Source organism: Arachis duranensis, chromosome 3, assembly GCF_000817695.3.
Source record: "Arachis duranensis cultivar V14167 chromosome 3, aradu.V14167.gnm2.J7QH, whole genome shotgun sequence".
NCBI classification, from domain to species: domain Eukaryota; kingdom Viridiplantae; phylum Streptophyta; class Magnoliopsida; order Fabales; family Fabaceae; genus Arachis; species Arachis duranensis.
Genome location: NC_029774.3, coordinates 18,028,561 through 18,048,715, shown reverse-complemented (window position 1 = coordinate 18,048,715; position 20,155 = coordinate 18,028,561). Strand labels below are relative to the sequence as shown.

Here is a 20,155-nt window from a genome sequence, read left to right as displayed (position 1 = left end):
TTTAATTAATTATATATATTAAATTTTAATTTTTAAAAAAATATCTTTTAAAAAAGACATTTTTAACCACTTTCTCTAAATAACTCCCTAAAATTTAACAATTCATTATGCAAAATTCAACAACGGTACTCGCGTACTATTAACTATAAAATGATGTATTTATCTATAAAAAAATCGCAGAAATAACATTTAAACTAAATTTCATTTTAAACTAAATTTCTCCTGCTTCGTTAACTATTTATATTCGAAAAGACATGGCGTATTTATCGATTACTATTATAGAAAATCTATTTAGTACTGGTTGTTTTCTCAAAGACTAATTAGCGATGAGATCAAAATGATTGGAACCTAATTATCACTTTATTCTATATATTTTATTGATGTTGTTTTCCCTCCACTAAGGGTGTTGGCGAGTTGCAACACAATGTGTACCAAACAAACGAGATTGACCCAAAACTCCACTCATACTCCATAGTGTATAGAACAACATAATAAGTGATAAGCCATTAGCTACTTTTACAATTTACAAACAAGAGCCTACCAAAGCAAAAAGGTTGGATTTAAGTTAGCAGAAAATGTTGCAAATACCTAAGACCATCTTGAACACTAATATACCTCCAATCCACAACACTCAAAATCCCCACACTCACCTTATTCACCTTCACCTTCCCATTACTCCTCTTTCCACCGCACATTAATCCCACGTACATATCCGCCACCACTGCACTCCCCACCGCACTCGAGCAACACCCTGGAGCTGGAAGCTCCTTCGAGAACCACCCCTCCGCACCAGCCACAAAATTAATTTTCCCCTTACAGCTCATCATGGTGAAAACCTCTCTCCACCCTTTCAATATCACGTTCCAAGTGATCTTCACCTCCTTCAGGCTTTCCTCAACCGCCGCACCATCGGAGCCAAAGCCAACGTCGAAGCGAAACACGCCCGGAGGATCCATAACCAGCGACTCGCCGGATTTTGTCACGGAGAAGACGCTGGAATCGGCCGAGGAAATTGAGACGGCGAAAACGAGGTCTGCGAGGGAGAGCTTCAGCTTTGTGGGATTCTTGCGGCGGCGCTTGACAGCGGAGTGGCCTATTCCGAACAGACGGCGGCATGAAACGGCATCTGCAGAAGAAGACGGAAGGTTCGAGAGAGAAGGAAAATGGGCGGTGAGGAATGGTATCCAGAGGTGGTCGGAAGACATTGAAGACGACCATGAGTTTGAGACGCAGGAAGCTATGGCGAGGGTTTTGGGGTCAAGGTAGTGAGCGACGAGAACAAGGACCTCCCATGGCGGTGGTGATAGCGTTGCAGAAGGAGGATTATCCATTTGGGGTTCTGAAAGGATGAGTTCCTGAATTTACAAAGATGGAATGTTATATATTTGTTAAGCAAAGGGCTGAGTTACGGTGGCACGTGGCAGGCGTGGGTGCTACGCATGGCTCTTTAGTGCCACGACAGACTGGGTGTCGGGCCTTTCATGCTGTCGCCGAAACACACGTTCCTAAAGTGAGCTTTTTCGGTGGTTCCCACTACGTTTTTCACCGAATTGCTGAAACATTGGAAATTTGCATATTGACCCCAAACCATATTTAACTTATTTGCGAAATGTACCACCAGAAGGCGCTGCTCTGCGTGGTAGGTAAGGCTGGGAATTACATTGTTGCTGGACTTGGTTACATTATCATTATATCATTGTCAATATATCAATATGATCTTTGCTTTCAAGTTTTAAGAAGTTGTTCCCAGGCAAGACGTTATCTGAAAGGTGTAGGAGGGATAGTGCGTGCAATGTATTATAACTTCGGGGTTGGTTTGAGGATTTTTTTATTTTAATAAATTAAATATATATAATAATTATTGTTTAAATAATTTTAAAAATTATTACCGAAATTCGTCAATTTCTCATATCTCGTTTACATAGTAAACGAGATAATTATAAATGAGATATACACGTATTACGTATACGTGTATATCTCATTTATAATGTAAATGAGATACGTGCAAGCTTATTTCGTTTACACTATAAATAAGATAAGGCTGGAGACGACTTTAAATACATGTTGTTCACAGTGTTGACTGTGCCCCCAATTTAAACTTTTCAACTACTTTCTCCTCTTTGTTACCCCTTTCTAATCATATTATCGATAAATAGACGATGACACGCACAGTTGGTAACAATGAAGACATCATCAGACTAAACGAGACTTCGCATTACGCTGGGACAGTCGACTTTGCGGTTAATTCTGTTATGTTGAATTTTATGCAATTCCATATAGATATATGTGTGTGTCATGGTTAAAGTAGTCGCCAAGAACTAGAATATAGTTTGTATCGTTAGGAATAGGTTACTGGTAGAAATTTGGAACTCTATTTTATTTTACTTGTGTTAAGTTGTTACTACATAATTATTAGTTTGAAACTCTATTTTATTTCTTATAGTTTTACCAAATTTATAATTAAATTTTTATATTTTTTTAATTTAGTTGTTATACTACTTTATTTTTATAATTAGATTTTTTTATATCAAATATATTAAAATTAACATAATAATATTTTTTTCAAAAATATATAGTTAAAGATCTAATTATGTTCTTAATTATAAATATTTTTAATTTATAAAAAAATATTTATTTAATTTTAATATTTTTTATACTAAAAAGATATTATATATATAGATCCCTCGTTTTGGTAGATACCACTGAGAAAATCTTTGGTATATCCAGGACATCAACAGCAGAGTGCAGCCAATGATGTCCGTGACGTCTCAGTATGCCGCTGAACACAGTAACTGGTACGTTCAAGCCAGCACAACCATTCTCAAGACAACGGCCGATACTGCCCAAAGTCCTAGGTAGAACCCATATAGGTGACATTTGAGTTTTTATAAAAGAAAAAAAAGAAAACCTAACTCAAATATCAACTCTAAACCCAGATAGAAGTATCACACGCTAAAATGAACATTCACACGCTAAAATGCCAACCCTAACTCAAGTGTCAGAGCACATGATAACTCCAAAACCTGTGGCATCAATAGATCAAAATTAATTTTGGCTGCCTCTAATACAAGCATCCAAATTTTTTCATTGATTTCTGAACAGAATATTTTGAAAGAAAAAATACAAAGATGAAGGAACAACAAAGCACTGGTTTTCAAAAATTAAAATCATAAATAAAATCCAAATATGAAATGTCATCATGAAGGGAGAGGCAGAGATCACAGGGATAATGCAACCAAACAATGAACAAAACAATGATAACAGATTTTTTTTTTAAATAATAGAACAATCAAAACATGAAGCATATAATAAATCAAAAAATTACCAATTGTAAATCTTTTTAATAAGAACAGAAGTTAGAACAATGAAAAATGAAGCATATAAAAACTCATACAATCCCCAAGTAGAAGAGAATAATGAAAACATTCAGCATATAATGAAAACAGTCTGAACAGAGCAAATTGAAAAAGAAAAAATGGAAGCATATCAGAGATTCCGACAGAAGCAATGGAGCAATGAGAGAATTATCCATAGATGCATTATTATCGGCAAATCCTTCTTAATTTATATTATCATCCATAACTGACAGTCACAATCTAAGCACAATAACTCACACAAAAAAATGGTAGTACATCACTATCAATAATCAATTAATAAAAACACAAAACGCCATCAATGAGCACTAGCACTAACAGTGACCCTCGAAGAACAAGCATGAAGAAAGAGCACGAAGAGGGTTTGATTTTTGAACAGAGCATAAAAAAACGAAGAACAAGCACTAGCAATAAGCACTGGCTTTCAATGGACGCAGAGAGCGGTTGAGCGCGATAGATGTCGGTGACCAGGACGGCGACCAGGCGATTTGTGAGAGCGAACAGGGGTTGGACCATTGGAGAGCGAACGCCGATAGCACAAAGAGGGAAGCTTCTAAGTGCGATGGATGGCGATAGGGACAGTCTCTCACTTTGACAAACGGACGACGCTAGCGATTGGTGGAGGCTAGCGTTTTTCTTGGTTGAGGTTGAGCCAGGGGTGGGACGAGTTTGCTTTTTGTTCCTGAAGGCGATTGGAGAAAGGGGGGACATTGGCACAATGCGTGCAAGTACAAAATGACGTCGTTTCCAATAAACCGGCCAGGTTCTACCCCGATCCGATCAGTCAGTTCTCGGCCGATTCAACAATTTGTCTCCGCTTTTAGAATAGCTGTTTTTGCTATTAAATCAAACCATAAAAATTATCAATTCGTAGTTGGATTAGTTCGACCGACTAATTCGGTCTAATTTTCAGAACCATAACTTCGACCAACATATTTATTTGGCCCATAGAAAAAAATACATAGACTCAATGTTGGTTTGGATTAGTTTATTCGAATAAAAAAATTATTTTTTATTAAAAATAAAATATTTTTATGAAATTTTAAATATGTTTAAATATATTTTTTTAAAAAATACTTTTATTGAAAAAACAAATTATATATTTTTTTAAAAAACAATAATACTTTATTTAAAACAATGATTTTAATATTTAAAAACTCTTTAAAAATTCAATCCAAATTAACATTTTATTTGGCCAGTGCAGTTTTTACTCGTTCTAAATATGTTTAATTATTCTGTTAGTTTCTATAATTTTTGTCAAATTTGTAATTATATTTTTATATTTTTTTAATTGAATTTTTATGTTGTTTTAATTTTGTAATTAGATCATTTTAATGTCAAAAATATTAAAATTAATAAAAAAATTAAAAAAATTGTGATTAAAGATATAATTAAATTTTTAATTATAAATATATTTAATTTACAAAAAAATATTTAGTTAACTCTAACATTTTTTTATAATAAAAATATTTAATTACAAAACTAAAAATATTATAAAAATTTAATTAAAAAATATTATAAAAATTTAATTAAAAAATAAATATAAAAATTTAATTACAAATTTAGTGAAATGATGAAAACAAAAAACTAATTTAACCTTTAGAATATTATAGACTGCGGTAAAGGCAGGGTATGAGCGGCACACAGTCCCATCAAGGATCAAAGATTAAATCTCGCTTTTATAAAATACAGACATTTTTTTATTTGTTATGTTTGTATATTGGACACATTTTAGATATGATATTTATTGATATTTGTCCGACATGCATATTTTTTGTGTCTAACCGTATTTTAATAAAAAATAAAAGAGTATATACCAGTTTTGGTCCTGAAAGAATTTCAGACTATACACTTTTATTCCTAACTAAAATTAATTACTCGATTGGTCCCTAACAATTAACTCCGTTAATTCTAACAGATGACAAAATAGTCTCTGACAACTTTAACAGGGGACAAAATGGTCCATAATCTCCTCTGTTCGGAAACGACACTGTTCCCTCCCAATTTCCATCATATCTTGCATAACACTAACAGTCTAGCACTGTAACTTCAAACAACACAATGCACACTCTATAAATTTAATGTTCAGAAGAAAAAAAAATTCTCAACTTGTTCTGAACAGATTCATACTCAGGAAACTAATGCCTATGTCTCTCAACTAGTTATCGTCTTTGATGGATCCCATGAATCTAGACAGCAAGTCTGATTTGTTAAGACTCGTCGTCATTGTTGCCATCTTCTTCCTCCTCTACCCTATCATCTCCAAGACCACATTGTCCACCACTCCGATCGCTTCCTTCAACTTCTTCTCCAAACCAATATTCAGTAATCGCTTCAGTTTCCATATGAGCGGCAACGATGACATTGCTCGTTGTACTGATAACTTGAATGCGATGTCAAAACTGTCTGCCAACTTGGACTCCAGGAAAGAAGGAATGAAGCACTCAGTGTCTATTTCAAATGAGAATTTGCATATGATGTCGAAGAAGAATCTTCTCATGATGTCCTAATGTCCAAAATCTATATTGCTTGTCAGAGAGTAGAGAAAGGCGTGCCCTTATAGTAGTTGTGAAACTTGGTCTTAAGGATGCTTTTGGTGGGTGAAGAGTAGAGGAGGTAGATGTACCAGTCACAAAGATTTAGGAAGTGTGTGGTCCATGACATATTGAGGTAAGTGTGACACGTGTGACAATTACACAATGGCTTAATCTTGGAGCTAAAGAAGAGGAAGGAAAAGATGGAAAAGAAGACTGTGAAGGTGAAGAAGGGGAGTATGAATGTTGGGATTATGCGAGATATGATAAAAATTGGGGAAGAATCATTTTCGAATAAAGGGGTCAAAGATCATTTTGTCCCTTGTTAGAGTTGTCAAGGATCATTTTGTCCCTTGTTAAAGTTTTCAGAGACCATTTTGTCTTCCGTTAAAGTTGACGGAGCCAAGGACCTAAGTGACTGACGGAATTAATTGTTAGGGATCAATCGAGTAATTAATTTTAGTTAGAAACTAAAATGTCTGGTCCAAAATTTTTTGAGAACCAAAATAGATATATACTCAAAATAAAAAGTTTTTTTCAAACACATATAGATATATCTAAATATCATCACGTATCATCATATCCAACTTTATTCTTAATAAGTATTATTGAAACGAGTTTATAAACAGTATGTATTATTAATTATTAAAATAAAAAATATTTTATATAATTAAAATAATATTATAATTTATTTAAAAAATATTTTATATATATGTTGTGTCTATATTTTACAAGAATTTTAAATTGACGTGTTTCCGGCATGCGAATTTATGTGCTTGTGTGCTTGTGCCGTTGTGCGTAGATGTATGTGACAAAAAGAGAGAAAAAATATTATAGGTGGATAATTTTATGGTGTTTACTATGGTACGATAATAAATTCATATGTATTGATACGTTTAAAATATGGACAAATAATAACAAGCCACTTAGAATTTATTTTTTCACATCAGCATTTAATTTTTTCTTTTTTAAATATATTTTATATCACCACTTTTATTAATACACCCCTTTAATTAAATAAAAATAAAAATATATTATTTATTTAATTTTATAAAAAGCCTTAAACATCCTTACTTTATTTGATTAGACAAAAATACCCTTTTAAATTAATCAAATTTTAGAATTCAATTAATCCTAATTTTATAGTTTCAAATAATTTAAATAATAAAACAAAAACATATAAAAAAACCAAAAATCAATCTTTCTTCATCTTCTCCAATTCCCCTAATCATTAGTATCCTCCTCTAAAACAAAGTAAAACATATCAAAAAAATAAAAAATCAATCTGTTCTTCATCTTCTAATATTATTCGTGCCCCCTCTCATCTGAAGCACACCAAAACAACAAAATCCTAGCAATAATTAACTGTGTTGATCTCGGTAGCTACACCACCCACAGAATTTAAAGAGCCTAAAAGAGAAGGAAGTTTAAACTACTCAACTGGATAAATGCTGCGTTTTTCTCCTATACGGAAGTTCTTTGAATGCCTCTTTCTCAAAGGTCTACGATATATTGATTGAGCGTGGTAGTTGGCTGCTCTGTCTGACTTCTTTGCCGCCGGTGTCCCCAGGCTTAGCGCTTCTGCTTCTTCCTCTTCCCTCTGTCCGGAACCCAGGTAGCTCGTCCCCATCCTCGCTGGCTTCTCCGTCCGTGGCCAGGGAAAAAGTTAATATCTTCCCCTCCTTCCCTGTTTTCCTAGTTTCCAAAGTTTAAAATCTACTTTGCGACTTGCATTCATTCCACATAAAGATGTTGCTCTCCCTCAAGTACTACAGCCCTTTGCTCTTCCAACTGGAGGGAATGATATAGAGAACAGGTGAAGATTTAAGACTTAATATGCTCTTTTGCCTTCTGTTGTTAATTACTTGATTATGAACTGGAAATTGGAATATGTATGCTCAGATGACTTATTATTATCCTGCATTTTGGTTCTGGATTGTCTGTTAATCTTTTTATGGCCACCTTGACAATGATGCTAAATTGCTAATTACTTGATATTTCCAGGAATGAATAGAATCCTTGATAAACCACTATTTTATGGTTTATATTGTGTTTTATTGAGTGGTTTTATCAAGCTTTTCACCCACTTATTCATATGATTTGCATGTATTTACAATTCTTTCCCAAATTGTTCTATGATTGAAAACTTGCTTCCTAAAGACCTTTTAGTTGTATATTTTTATTTTCCTTCGTACCGTTCGATGCCGTGATCTGTGTGTTAAGTGTTTCAGGCTTCATAGGGCAATGATGGCGTAAGGAATGAAGAGGAAGCATGCAAAAATGGAAGGAACACAAGGAATAAAGAAGATGACCAGTGAAAAGTCACGCGGTTGCATGGCTCACGCGACCGAGCGAAATGGAAGAAATCAGAGTGACGCGTTCCCGTGCCTGACGCGACCGCGCGGACTGGAAGCTGCACGAATGACGCGAATGCGTGGACGACGCGCATGCATGGTACGAAAAATGCTGAGTGACGCAATCGCGTGGACGACGCGGCCGTGTGACGTGCGCGATCTGCAGAATTACAAAAGTCGCTGGCAGAGATTCTGGGCCGCATTTTAACCCAATTTTTGGCCTAGAAATACAGATTAAAGTCAGGGAACATACAGAGACTTAAGACATCACTTCACATTCATTCATAATTCACTTTTCGTATATTAGATGCAGTTTTTCGAGAGAGAGAGAGAGAGAGAGAGAGAGAGAGGCTCTCTCCTCTCTCTTAGGATTTAGGATTAGGATTTTTAGAACTTAGGAATATTTTTTATCTTCTTTAGATCAGGTTCAATGTTCTTATTTATTTATTTTCTCTTTTATTTGTTTAATGATAATTCATGTTATGATTTTCTTTATTTGATATAAATTGAGGTATTTTCAGACATATGATTTTTATCTAGCTTTTTATATTCTTGGCTTTAATTGATTAATTGGAGACTCTTGAGTTATCAAACTCATCGTGATTGATAATTGTTATTTTTGCTAATTGAATTGAATTCCAATAACTCTAGTCCTTTCTTAGGAATTGGCTAGGACCTGAGGATCAAACTAATTAGTCCACTTGACTTTTCTTTGAATTGGTAAAGGTTAACTAAGTGGGATTAAAACTCAATTCTCATCACCATCAATAAGAATAACTAGGATAGGACTTCCAATTTCTCATATCTTGCCAAGAGTTTATTTTATAGCCATTTATTTATTTTACTTGTCAATTAACATACTTCTTCCTTACTTTCAAAATTCCCAATTTACAAGACTCATAACCAATAATAAGAACATACCTCGCTGCAATTCCTTGAGAAGATGACCCGAGGTTTAAATACTCGGTTATCAATTTTAAAGGGGTTTGTTACTTGTGACAACCAAAACGTTTGCAAGAAAGGACTTTTGTTGGTTTAGAAGCTATACTTGCAACGGGAATTTATTCTGAATTCTAGACCACGCAAAAGTTCTTTCTTCAAAATGGCGCCGTTGCCGGGAAATTGCAAACGTGTGCCTTATTATTGGTTATTGTAAATATTTTTCAAAAAAAAAAATTTCAGATTTTTATTTAAAATTTTTTTATCTTATCTTATCTTATTTTTCAAAATTCAAATCTTTTTTTTTCAAAAATTATATCTTTTTCAAAATCTTATCTTATCTTTTTTTTTCAAAAATCATATCTTTTCCAAAATATTTTCTTTTTGTTAGTTTTTGTTTTTATTCTCTCCTACTACTATGAATTCTCACCCGTTTGGCTTCAGGTTTGATTCCAATGTTGTTGTTAGGAATGGAAACTATAATGAGAACAGGCATCAAGGTTGGATGAATCAAAGATGGGAGGAGCCACAAAGATTTAATCAACCCTCATGGCAACAACCACCTCCAATGGACTATCAACAACCATTCTGTGATGCATATCAAGGCAATGGCTATGGTGAGCACTTTTTTTATTATCAACAACCACCACCACATGCCTATGAACCCCCTCCTCAACATGACTTTGGACCGTCATACTCACAAGTCCCTTTCCACCAAACACCTCCATATGACCCTAATCCTTATCCACCATACCAACCACCTTATAAGCCATACTTAGAACCACCACCTCAATATACACCATCTCCATATCCTTATCAAGAGGAACCACCTCCGTGTTATGAGCCTTTTCTCCCAATAAATGAACCCTCCTACCCACCCCAAACCTCCATGGAGAGCACACTTGCCTCTATCACTAGTCTCACCTCTACTCTTCAAGCACTTATATCCCGTATGGACCAACCCTCTACCTCCAATGTTCAACCCTCAAGCTCTAGTGCACTTCCATCTCAACCACAGAATGATCTCCCCATCCCATCACCACCATCCATGGAAGAGCACCCACATCCATCAATCCAAGAGCAACATGATCCTAATGATGCTATTGACATGGAACAAGAGAGAAGGGATCATCTTCGCGAATCCATACTTCATAAAGAGCTAGATGAGGCACTAAAGGTGAAGGTAGTAGAGACCTTTGCAGATGAAGGAGTAGTTGAAGGCAGTTATCATAGAAAAGAAGCCATCAAAGAGGAATACGATTTCATACTTAAACACCTGGATCAAGCGATAAATCGATTACCTTTCCGACGTTCGAACATTCAAGGAACTCCATGACTTCATGTGGAGAATCTACTAAAGAACGTGCATGATGGAGAAGTTAGAAACTCCGGTGGACAGTGAGCAGCACGATTTGGTATTGGAACAATTGGAAGAAGCTACGCCTGTCATTGAAGAGGAAGAAGTGGTTGAAGACTTAGGAGATGCGGAACCTCCATGGGAAACTCAAGTCACAGAGCCTCCTTCTAAGGAGTTTAAATTTAATGTTGAGGAGGGTGTACAACCTCCAAGGCATATCATGGTTGAAGACTTTGAAGGGGACGATCAAGAGATGGATTCAATCATTAATGAATTCTTATCTACCATTGAATCCTCTCCCATTGAACTTAGCATGGAGATTAAAGAAGAAGAAGCACAACCTCCCATGCCCTTGGTGAGCAGTGAAGAAGAGATCAAATTAGAAGAAATCTACCAAGAGGAAGAGGTTGATATTGAAGAAGATTGCAAGGAGGTGGAAGTTGTGAAAGAAGAGCCCAAGGGAATAGAGCGGAAATCACCTTACCAAAGTTGTTGGATACCTCTCCCCCAAAGCCATCACCCTCTATTCCTTCGTTCAAGTGGGTAAATCTCTCATCTCTAAGCTTAATTAGCTCACTTCAATATGCTTTACTTGAGACAGATGGTCAGCTTAGAGCCCTTTGTGGCATTAAGCGTAAGAGGGAGATGGTCAGTGGTAGAAGTTGTCAAGCAAGGTTCAACATGGTTGTGTGCTCAAGGTTTAAATGCAAGGGTTGGTGTAAAGCTCAACTGAATGGGTCTAGGAAGTTGTTTGGCCGCTTTAGTGAGGATTCAGATTGCTTGCTACCCAGATGGAATCATGATGATCAACAAGAAGACGGGTGCGAAAGCAAGGTTTGAGACCCCGGAATTCAGTCCAGCAATCAACACTCTTGGGCCCTTGTCACTTGCTTCAACTTGCTTGAAGGCTCTTTACGCCTAATTTGGGATCCCGGAGGCTATTGAAAGTACAAACGTTGGTGGAGATTTCTGGACGAATTCAAGCACAAGCCACCATAGCAGGAAGCTCATCAAATGTCCAACTTAAGGACTTTAACTAAAAGTGCTAGGTGGGAGACAACCCACCATGGTATGATTGTTCTTTTTCTATTTTAGTCTGTTTTTGAATTCTAATTAAACCTGGAATTGTGCATAACATTCATTGCATTCTGCATTCTGTATACTGCATGAAAAAAATTTCGCACGTGACGCGACAGCGTCGCCGACGCGTTCCCGTCGTATGTGCGTTGGGAAGAAAAGAAAAGTGAACAGAGAGTCACGCGAAAGCGCGGCTGGAGGCGTGCCTTTGGCACAAATTGGTCCATGTGACTGCGTCGATGACGCATCCGCGTCATGTGGGAAACACGCCTCCCACGCATCCGCGTCACCCACCCGAACGCGTGCCTCAAAATCGACATAAAAAGGGTGTATGGCCGAAAGTTGAGCTAGAATTGGGCTGGACTCGTGCTTGAAGCACAAGCCCTGCTATGCGTACGCGTGCACCGTTTTCAAATTTAGGCCATCCACACGATTGCGTCATCCACGCGACCGCGTCACCCAAAGTTTTGGCAAAATTAGTTTTCACCAGAGAGTTGCGCGGCCGCGAGGCTACACTCGCGCTGAAGGCACGAATTACTTCACGCGAACGCATGACCTACGCATTCGCGTCACTTCATCAAAGCGCTATCCACGCGACCGCGTGCCCCACGCGCTCGCGTCGCCTGCGCTGCACAGCTTATCCAAATCAGCCAAATATCTTATCTTTTCTTCCCCAAATCTAAATCTTTTCTTTCCCTTCTTATTTCTCTCTTCCTTCCTTCCTTTCTTTTTCTTTCTTTTTCTTTTATTTGGTGTTGGAAATTCATTTGGGTCATTATTTTCAATATTTTGCTCGTGAATTATTAAGGAATTATTTGACAATTATATATTGCTTTTTTATAGGGTGCTTGCATGTTCAATTTAACACTTTTAATAACTTATTTACCATGCATGTTTTGTATTTGTGAAAAAGCCTGTATGGCATTGTGCATTCTTAATTATTCTATCCTTCTACTCTAATGCCTATTTTTCACAAAACCCTTTTCAATATTTTATTAATTAAATATAATTGTCAATACAAACGTTATTGTTAGTTTCTCACGACTAATAATACATTAAGGCTTTTAATGCTTGATTTATGCTACTCATGCCTTTGCCAGCATGCCAATAAACATCTTGCATTTAATTGCCTCAATTCATCATGCTATGTTTCCATTGATGTCCTAATTTCATGGAGTCGCGACCATGTGTTAACGACATTCTTCTTTATTTTGGCATGATTATTACTCGTACTGCCCTCTCCCTTGCTCTATCCCGTTGACTTCATGTCCCTTTCTCTTCTCCCTTTCCAGGATGGCCACCAGGAAGGGTAAAGAGAAAGACTCTACAACGAGCACTGGCTGAGGAACCACAACCCCCGCCCACCTGCACATCTTTGCATGCACTGAGGACGGTGAAATCTTTAAGTGTGGGGAGGTCGATACCGATCTCCACGGGTTAGTTAGTCCCTTCTCAAACACCAATTTTTGTTTTTCATTGTTGCATTTGCATGTTTGATTGCATGTCTATTTGATTTTGTGCATATATTACCATTTATTGGTTGAAGTAATATTTTTCTTTTTCAAGAAACTTTTTATAGTATTTCACTAATTTAAATTAACAACTTTTTGAAAAACTTGTTTGAAGAAATATTATACTGGAACATGGTTTAGAGCTCGAACACAAAAAACCAGTGAGATTTTGAGCCTACTTGATTGGTTGCATTTTATCAACCAATATATTTTATTTTTGTGTGTTATTCTCTCTAAAATTGTAATCTTTATCTTGCTTAATTCTATATTTCCATTGTTTGATGTATGCATGCACTTATATGATTGAGACCTTGTTTCACTAAGCTTACATACCCATATGGCCTTACCCTTTCGTTATCCTTTGCAAACCAATTTGAGCCTATTTTACCCATTTGTTCTTTACTTTAGCTCATTACTAACTCTAAGAGGAAAACAATAATGTCCTTAATTTGATAGTAAAAGTGCTCATGATTTTTAAGTATGGGGAAGTTTGGTTTGAGTAATTGGGTGTTGTATATTTTTGTGAAAATGTGCAAAATAATAGTTGAACACATATTATTGCATTCAATACTTTTTTCATATGCAATGAGAAAAATAAGAGAAAAAATATAATAATAGAAAAAAATAAAGAAAAAAAAGTGAAAAAGAAAAGAAAAAGAGCAATTAATAAAAGGGGACAAAATGTCCCAAAGTAAGTGTTGGTATCAATGCATATGTGCTGTACTCAAATTTAGGATGCATGAATATGTAGAAAATACAGTTAATGGGAAGTTAGATTCTGCATTTTAATTAAATGGATTGTTTTAAGTTAGGTGGAAAGTTTATGTTAATTAAGGATTCAGATTTTAGTCCACTTGACCAAATACAATCCTACCTTGACCCTAACTCCATTACAACCCTTAAAAGACCTCTTGATTTGTGTATTGGTGCATTAAATTTTTGTTGATTGTTAGATGAAGAGCAAGCTGTAAGAAGCAAGATTAGTAGAGAATTGAGAGAATTAACCCTAGACACTTAAGAGTTAGAATGATATACACTACCAGTAAGGGTTCAATGATTAATTCTATGTTCCCTGCTTTCATGAGCTATCTTCTTCTTGCAAGTTATCTTATTCTTGAAAGATTTATTTACTTTTTCACCAAGTAGGTAGAATTATTTTAGCATGTGGTTGCATTCACATTCATAGGTTGCATTGCATGAATCTTGCCTTTCCCTACTCATTTATTTAGTCTCCTTGAGTTTAGCATGAGGACATGCTAATGTTTAAGTGTGGGGAGGTTGATAAACCACTATTTTATGGTTTATATTGTGTTTTATTGAGTGGTTTTATCAAGCTTTTCACCACTTATTCATATGATTTGCATGTATTTACAATTCCTTCCCAAATTATTCTATGATTGAAAACTTGCTTCCTAAAGACCATTTAGTTGTATATTTTTATTTTCCTTCGTACCATTCGATGCCGTGATCTGTGTGTTAAGTGTTTCAGGCTTCATAGGGCAATGATGGCGTAAGGAATGAAGAGGAAGCATGAAAAAATGGAAGGAACACAATGAATTGAGGAGATGACCAGTGAGAAGTCACGCGGTTGCATGGCTCACGCGACCGAGCGAAATGGAAGAAATCAGAGTGACGCGTTCCCGTGCCTGACGCGACCGCGCGGACTGGAAGCTGCACGAATGACGCGAATGCGTGGACGACGCGCACGCGTGGTACGAAAAACGCTGAGTGACATGATCGCGTGGACGACGCGGCTGCGTGACGTACGCGATCTGCAGAATTACAAAAGTCGCTGGCAGAGATTCTGGGCCGCATTTCAACCCAGTTTTTGGCCCAGAAACACAGATTAAAGTCAGGAAACATGCAGAGACTCAGGACATCACTTCATATTCATTCATAATTCACTTTTCGTATATTAGATGTAGTTTTTAGAGAGAGAGAGAGGCTCTCTCCTCTCTCTTAGGATTTAGGATTAGGATTTTTAGAACTTAGGAATATTTTTTATCTTCTTTAGATCAGGTTCAATGTTCTTATTTATTTATTTTCTCTTTTATTTGTTTAATGATAATTCATGTTATGATTTTCTTTATTTGATATAAATTGAGGTATTTTCAGACATATGATTTTTATCTAGCTTTTTATATTCTTGGCTTTAATTGATTAATTGGAGACTCTTGAGTTATCAAACTTATCGTGATTGATAATTATTATTTTTGCTAATTGAATTGAATTCCAATAACTCTAGTCCTTTCTTAGGAATTGGCTAGGACCTGAGGATCAAACTAATTAGTCCACTTGACTTTCCTTTGCTTTGGTAAAGGTTAACTAAGTGGGGTTAAAACTCAATTCTCATCACCATCGATAAGGATAACTAGGATAGGACTTCCAATTTCTCATATCTTGCCAAGAGTTTATTTTATAGCCATTTATTTATTTTACTTGTCAATTAACATACTTCTTCCTTACTTTCAAAATTCCCAATTTACAAGACTCAACCAATAATAAGAACATACCTCCCTGCAATTCCTTGAGAAGACGACCCGAGGTTTAAATACTCTATTATCAATTTTAAAGGGGTTTGTTACTTGTGACAACCAAAACGTTTGCAAGAAAAGACTTTTGTTGGTTTAAAAGCTATACTTACAACGGAAATTTATTCTGAATTCTAGACCACGCAAAAGTTCTCTCTTCAATCCTGAATCTTGAAATTGGTCATAACACACAGGTCTTCAATTTCTAAATAACCTTAAGCTGCAGTTGCACTTCAGTTGATTTTTTAGTAACATAGCTGAATATTATCTTATTTGTAATATCTTCCACGGGGAGGTCATTGGTTGCAAAGAGATGAAAAGTATTACTGTCACCAATGACTTATAATCTCCATATGCAATGAAAAACATAGATTAAGTTTAATTATTGATCCTGCATAAACTATATTTAAAATACATATATTATTTTCTTGTACAATGGTATGGAGAGGTGATACATATCATGAACTATCATTGGTTGATGTCTTAGTGCCAATAGCTGTCTTGTTATGGTAATATGTTAATAATGTTAATGAATGGTTTTTTAAGGATTAATTTGTGAATAAGGAATGAGGATATGGCAAAGTGTTTGAACTTTGTTTCGGATATGCAGTATTAGCACCTAGTACTGATATTACATAAGATGCTAGGCTAATATGTGTTGGAAATATTATCAATTGTTGGAGGTTGTGGTTTTTATGAATGTCTTGATGATCACCTATTTGCCTTCGGTGAAGAATTAGGGATTGGAATTTCATGTAGTAGGAATTATGATCATTTTGATAGTTAAACTATCATGGAAGATGCTAAGATCTTATTTTAGCTTACTTCTGTTTCTCTCTTTTTCATGTGGATTTATGCTTAGGTTTTGTTTATTAATTCTTTTCCTTAATGCCTTTGAACTTAGTTTTTGCTTCTGCGAGTTCCCTTATTCATGTTTGTACTGAGGATCTGCTTTTTATCCCTTTGTGCGTGCATGTCTTAACCATTTGAAGCAGGTTCTAGAGATTGAGAATGTGTATCCTGCCAAAGCACTGATGCCTAAGCTTGAGGAAGATTGGTGTTCTCTCCATAATCTCTCCCAGTCATCTTTGAAGCCTCAGATTTAGAATTTGAAGTGATCCATGATGATGTCAAAGCAACAAAAAAAGATGATGCACTTCGCTTGGCTGTCTCACAACTTGCTAATGAGTTTAGTGAGGAATTAATGTTATCTTTGCAGAAGTTTTTCGGTGTGCGCCGCGCTCAAGTGATATCTACGGGCTCCCTAAAGCTTGACATAGCTCTTGGAATGGGAAGATTGCCAAAGGTGACATTAGTGCAGCCACTAGTTAGACATAGCCACAAAGATAGGAATTTGTATTACCTTTTGCAGTTTGATGGTTGTTGACACACGTTGTCAAATGCTCTGGTGTTCCCTTCTTTTGCTTAAATGTTAGTCATATAGCTTTAGCATCTCACTCAGCTAGTTCGTTTTCTGTGTTAGCAAGCTTATATTCTGAGAACTCCACCTCTGGCATCCTATTATATATTCATGAGGTTTCCTAATTTCTATTACGTTTTAACACGTTAGGGTAGGATTGTTGAAATTTATGGACGAGAAACAGCTGGCAAGACAACACTTGCACTTCAAGTTATTAAAGAAGCTCGAAAGCATAGAGGTGTGTACAAAGATTGGTGATAGATGATATTTTGACAAAGAAGTTCTTCATGTGTTTGAGTTCAAAATATGAATACACTTTATTAGAGTTGAAATATAAAGGTGTTTGAGTTCCTTATGAATATTGGTGTCATTAGTAAGTGATTATAGGCAATCAATAATAAATAATTAATTCTTGGAGCATATCTTGATGTAGAGAATGCATTGGACGCTTCACTTGTGGAATCAATAGGTGTGAATATCGAAAAATTTCTTGTCTCACATCCAGACTGTGCCGAAAATGTGTTGAGCATGGTTGATACATTAACGAAAAGTGGAGCTGTAGATGTGATTGTGGTTGATAGTGTAAGTATATATGTTAACTAGCGAGGATTTGGTAGAGCAAAAATTTGTCCCATACTAAATTTGTCCACAAACAAACCTTCATCCAAGTATTTGTCTAGCTTTTGATCATTTCCTCTTTGGTTCTGTTTCTTATATGATTATAACTTATACGATGACTTTGTTGTCCCAGGTTGCTGCCCTTCTACCCAAGCGTGAACTTGATCAGTTAGGTGTTAGCACCAAACTAGATTTACAACCCCAACTGATGACCCAAGCACTGCGGAAAATTCAGTATTCATTATCACATTCACAAACTCTTATCATTTTTGTTAATCAGGTTGAAACCATACTACTTGATCAATTTCAAACCTTACTATTTGAATTTCTTTTTGTAATATATTTACAATTCACTGGGTTTATCATTCCATCTTCGTACAAAATTGTAATATCCCGGCAAGTGGCAACTCAAGGAAGGTGAAGAATGGATTTATGCACATTGCCAGCAGGAGTTAATAGCTGCTTCCCTGCCTCTAACTAGATCAAATTGTAACCAAAATTCAGAATAAACAAGAAATAAAAATACATGAATTAGGAGAAAGGCTTCAATTTTAGTAAAAACTGAAGCTTCAATAAACAAACCATGTCATAACAGCTATGCAAATAAAAAGAGCAACTAATTTCGGAAAAGAAAAAGAACATGAATATATGATTAAATGAAATGAAGTGAGGAAATAATTGAACTGAAACATGTCTAGTAAACTCCTGGGTACCAAGGAAGATCAGTAGTTACATTCAAAGAATTAAAAGAAGGAAGAACACATGAAGAATTCAAAATAAGATTACATAGAAATATGCTTGGTTTAGTAACTTGTTCTTGCCATTCAGGTCTCAACTACCTCAATATTGAATTCTACCTCAACTTTCTTTAGATAATGTACAAATTATGCTTTTAAAAATCTTTTAATTCAATAATACATACTTGATACTTCTTCCACCTTGTGGCTCCCCTTCTACCAACTTGGGCATCATAACACATGCTTGCTCTTAATTGCTCTCAGCATTGACACCAAGGAACCCAAAATATCAAAGCATTCTATTGCTAACCAATATTTCATCCTAGCCATAAATATTACTACAACACTACCTACAACACAATAAATGCACCAAAGGTCAACAATTCAACAACATTGAAGCGTACGAGTAGAGAAATATATTGAGGTATAAACTGGGATCATATCTGATCACGGAGGAGTGACAATAGTTTATTAGTGTCACTCTCTGATAAGCCATTCTCAGGAGTAATCTGCAGCTTGGGACACTTGAAGGGATACCCAGGTAAGCATCTATAAAGAGAAAGAGACAGAAGGGCCAATTTAATATCAATTCACAATAAAAAAAATTAAAAAATAAAAAAAATAATAACAAAAGCTATCTTAAATCTAGTTGAATGTCAAACTATTAACATCTACATATGAATTGACAACAAAGGTGCAAAAGACGATAATGAAGAACTCTAACTAATGCATCTGAACAAATCAAGGCTTATGTAGAAATCATGACAGACTAACACTGTTATGCTATTCCTTTGATAGCCATTTGGATTTTGGACCTGTAAAATATTCCCTTTCCCTCTTGAATGGTTCATATTCATCTTCGTTTTACAAATTAGATTATGTAAATAAGCATGATTTTCAGTCACATATAAGAAGACTTCTCTGATGCATGCTGGTTAACAGGAGGAGTTACTTCAACAATTATAATAACAACAAATTAGATTTATACCTAGGGTTAGTGGAAGACAGGAGGAGTTACTTCAACTCTGATGATTTTTAGCAAAGAAAACAAATTAAACTCGGTGATTATTCAGCAAGACAGCAACAAATTCAAGATTCAATCGCTAACAAATTAATTGATTACCATTTCAACATCATCTCAAAATACAGGGAGAATGGAATCTGGGAAAGGGAGAACAGGGGAACTGATGATGCATGGACTTACCAAGAGGATCCGACCCCAGAAGAGGACGAGCGACGAAGCAAGTGACGACCCTACGACGGTCCACGATCCACGGCGACTCGCGACGACGAGTACTTGAAACCAGAAGACGACGAGTGCTTCTGTCGCCGGTGAGGAAGAGCCTAGGGAAGGCTGCGAGACATTGAAACGCCGGCGACGAGAGGAGAGGAGCAACGAGACGCCGGTGAGTGTGACTGTGTAATGAGTAGAGAGAGTTTGAGTCTCAGAATTGGGAATGAGAGAGACGTTCGTTGAGAGTGTGCTGGTGAAAAATCCAAGAAGATGAAGACATGAAGCTTTGTTCTTTTATTTTTTTCTCAATTTTTCAAATGATTTTTTTTAGTATGAACAATTAGAGATGAGGGTTGCGTGAGAACTCAGCAAACAAAGAACAAAGTGATTTTGTTTAATACTTTTTAAATTTATTTAATTTTTTGGTATAAATAATTGATTATAATTTATGAATAGACAAATGATTTTG

The 20,155-nt window shown here is 35.8% G+C and overlaps 3 protein-coding genes across 3 annotated transcripts; 1 reads left to right on the top strand and 2 right to left on the bottom strand.

Moving 5' to 3' along the window:
* Window positions 1-330: 330 nt before the first annotated feature.
* LOC107477820 (probable F-box protein At5g04010) lies at window positions 331-1,591 on the bottom strand. Its single transcript, XM_016097888.3, has 2 exons — window positions 1,502-1,591; window positions 331-1,355 (listed from the first exon to the last, which is right to left on the bottom strand). The coding sequence occupies exons 1-2, from the start codon at window positions 1,589-1,591 to the stop codon at window positions 561-563; spliced, it is 885 nt and encodes a 294-aa protein (XP_015953374.2). The 3' UTR covers window positions 331-560.
* Window positions 1,592-9,619: 8,028 nt separating this feature from the next.
* Window positions 9,620-18,136, top strand: LOC127745451 (DNA repair protein recA homolog 2, mitochondrial-like). The gene is made up of 5 exons (XM_052258171.1): window positions 9,620-9,701; window positions 16,772-16,983; window positions 17,248-17,335; window positions 17,516-17,679; window positions 17,849-18,136. The coding sequence occupies exons 1-5, from the start codon at window positions 9,620-9,622 to the stop codon at window positions 18,134-18,136; spliced, it is 834 nt and encodes a 277-aa protein (XP_052114131.1).
* Window positions 18,137-18,425: 289 nt separating this feature from the next.
* Window positions 18,426-19,003, bottom strand: LOC107477803 (eIF-2-alpha kinase GCN2; the record flags this gene model as incomplete). The annotated part of the gene is given in 1 exon segment (XM_052258633.1): window positions 18,426-19,003. A coding segment is annotated over 1 exon segment (114 nt), but the record flags the coding sequence as incomplete, so codon positions are not given.
* Between the last annotated feature and the right edge of the window lie 1,152 nt (window positions 19,004-20,155).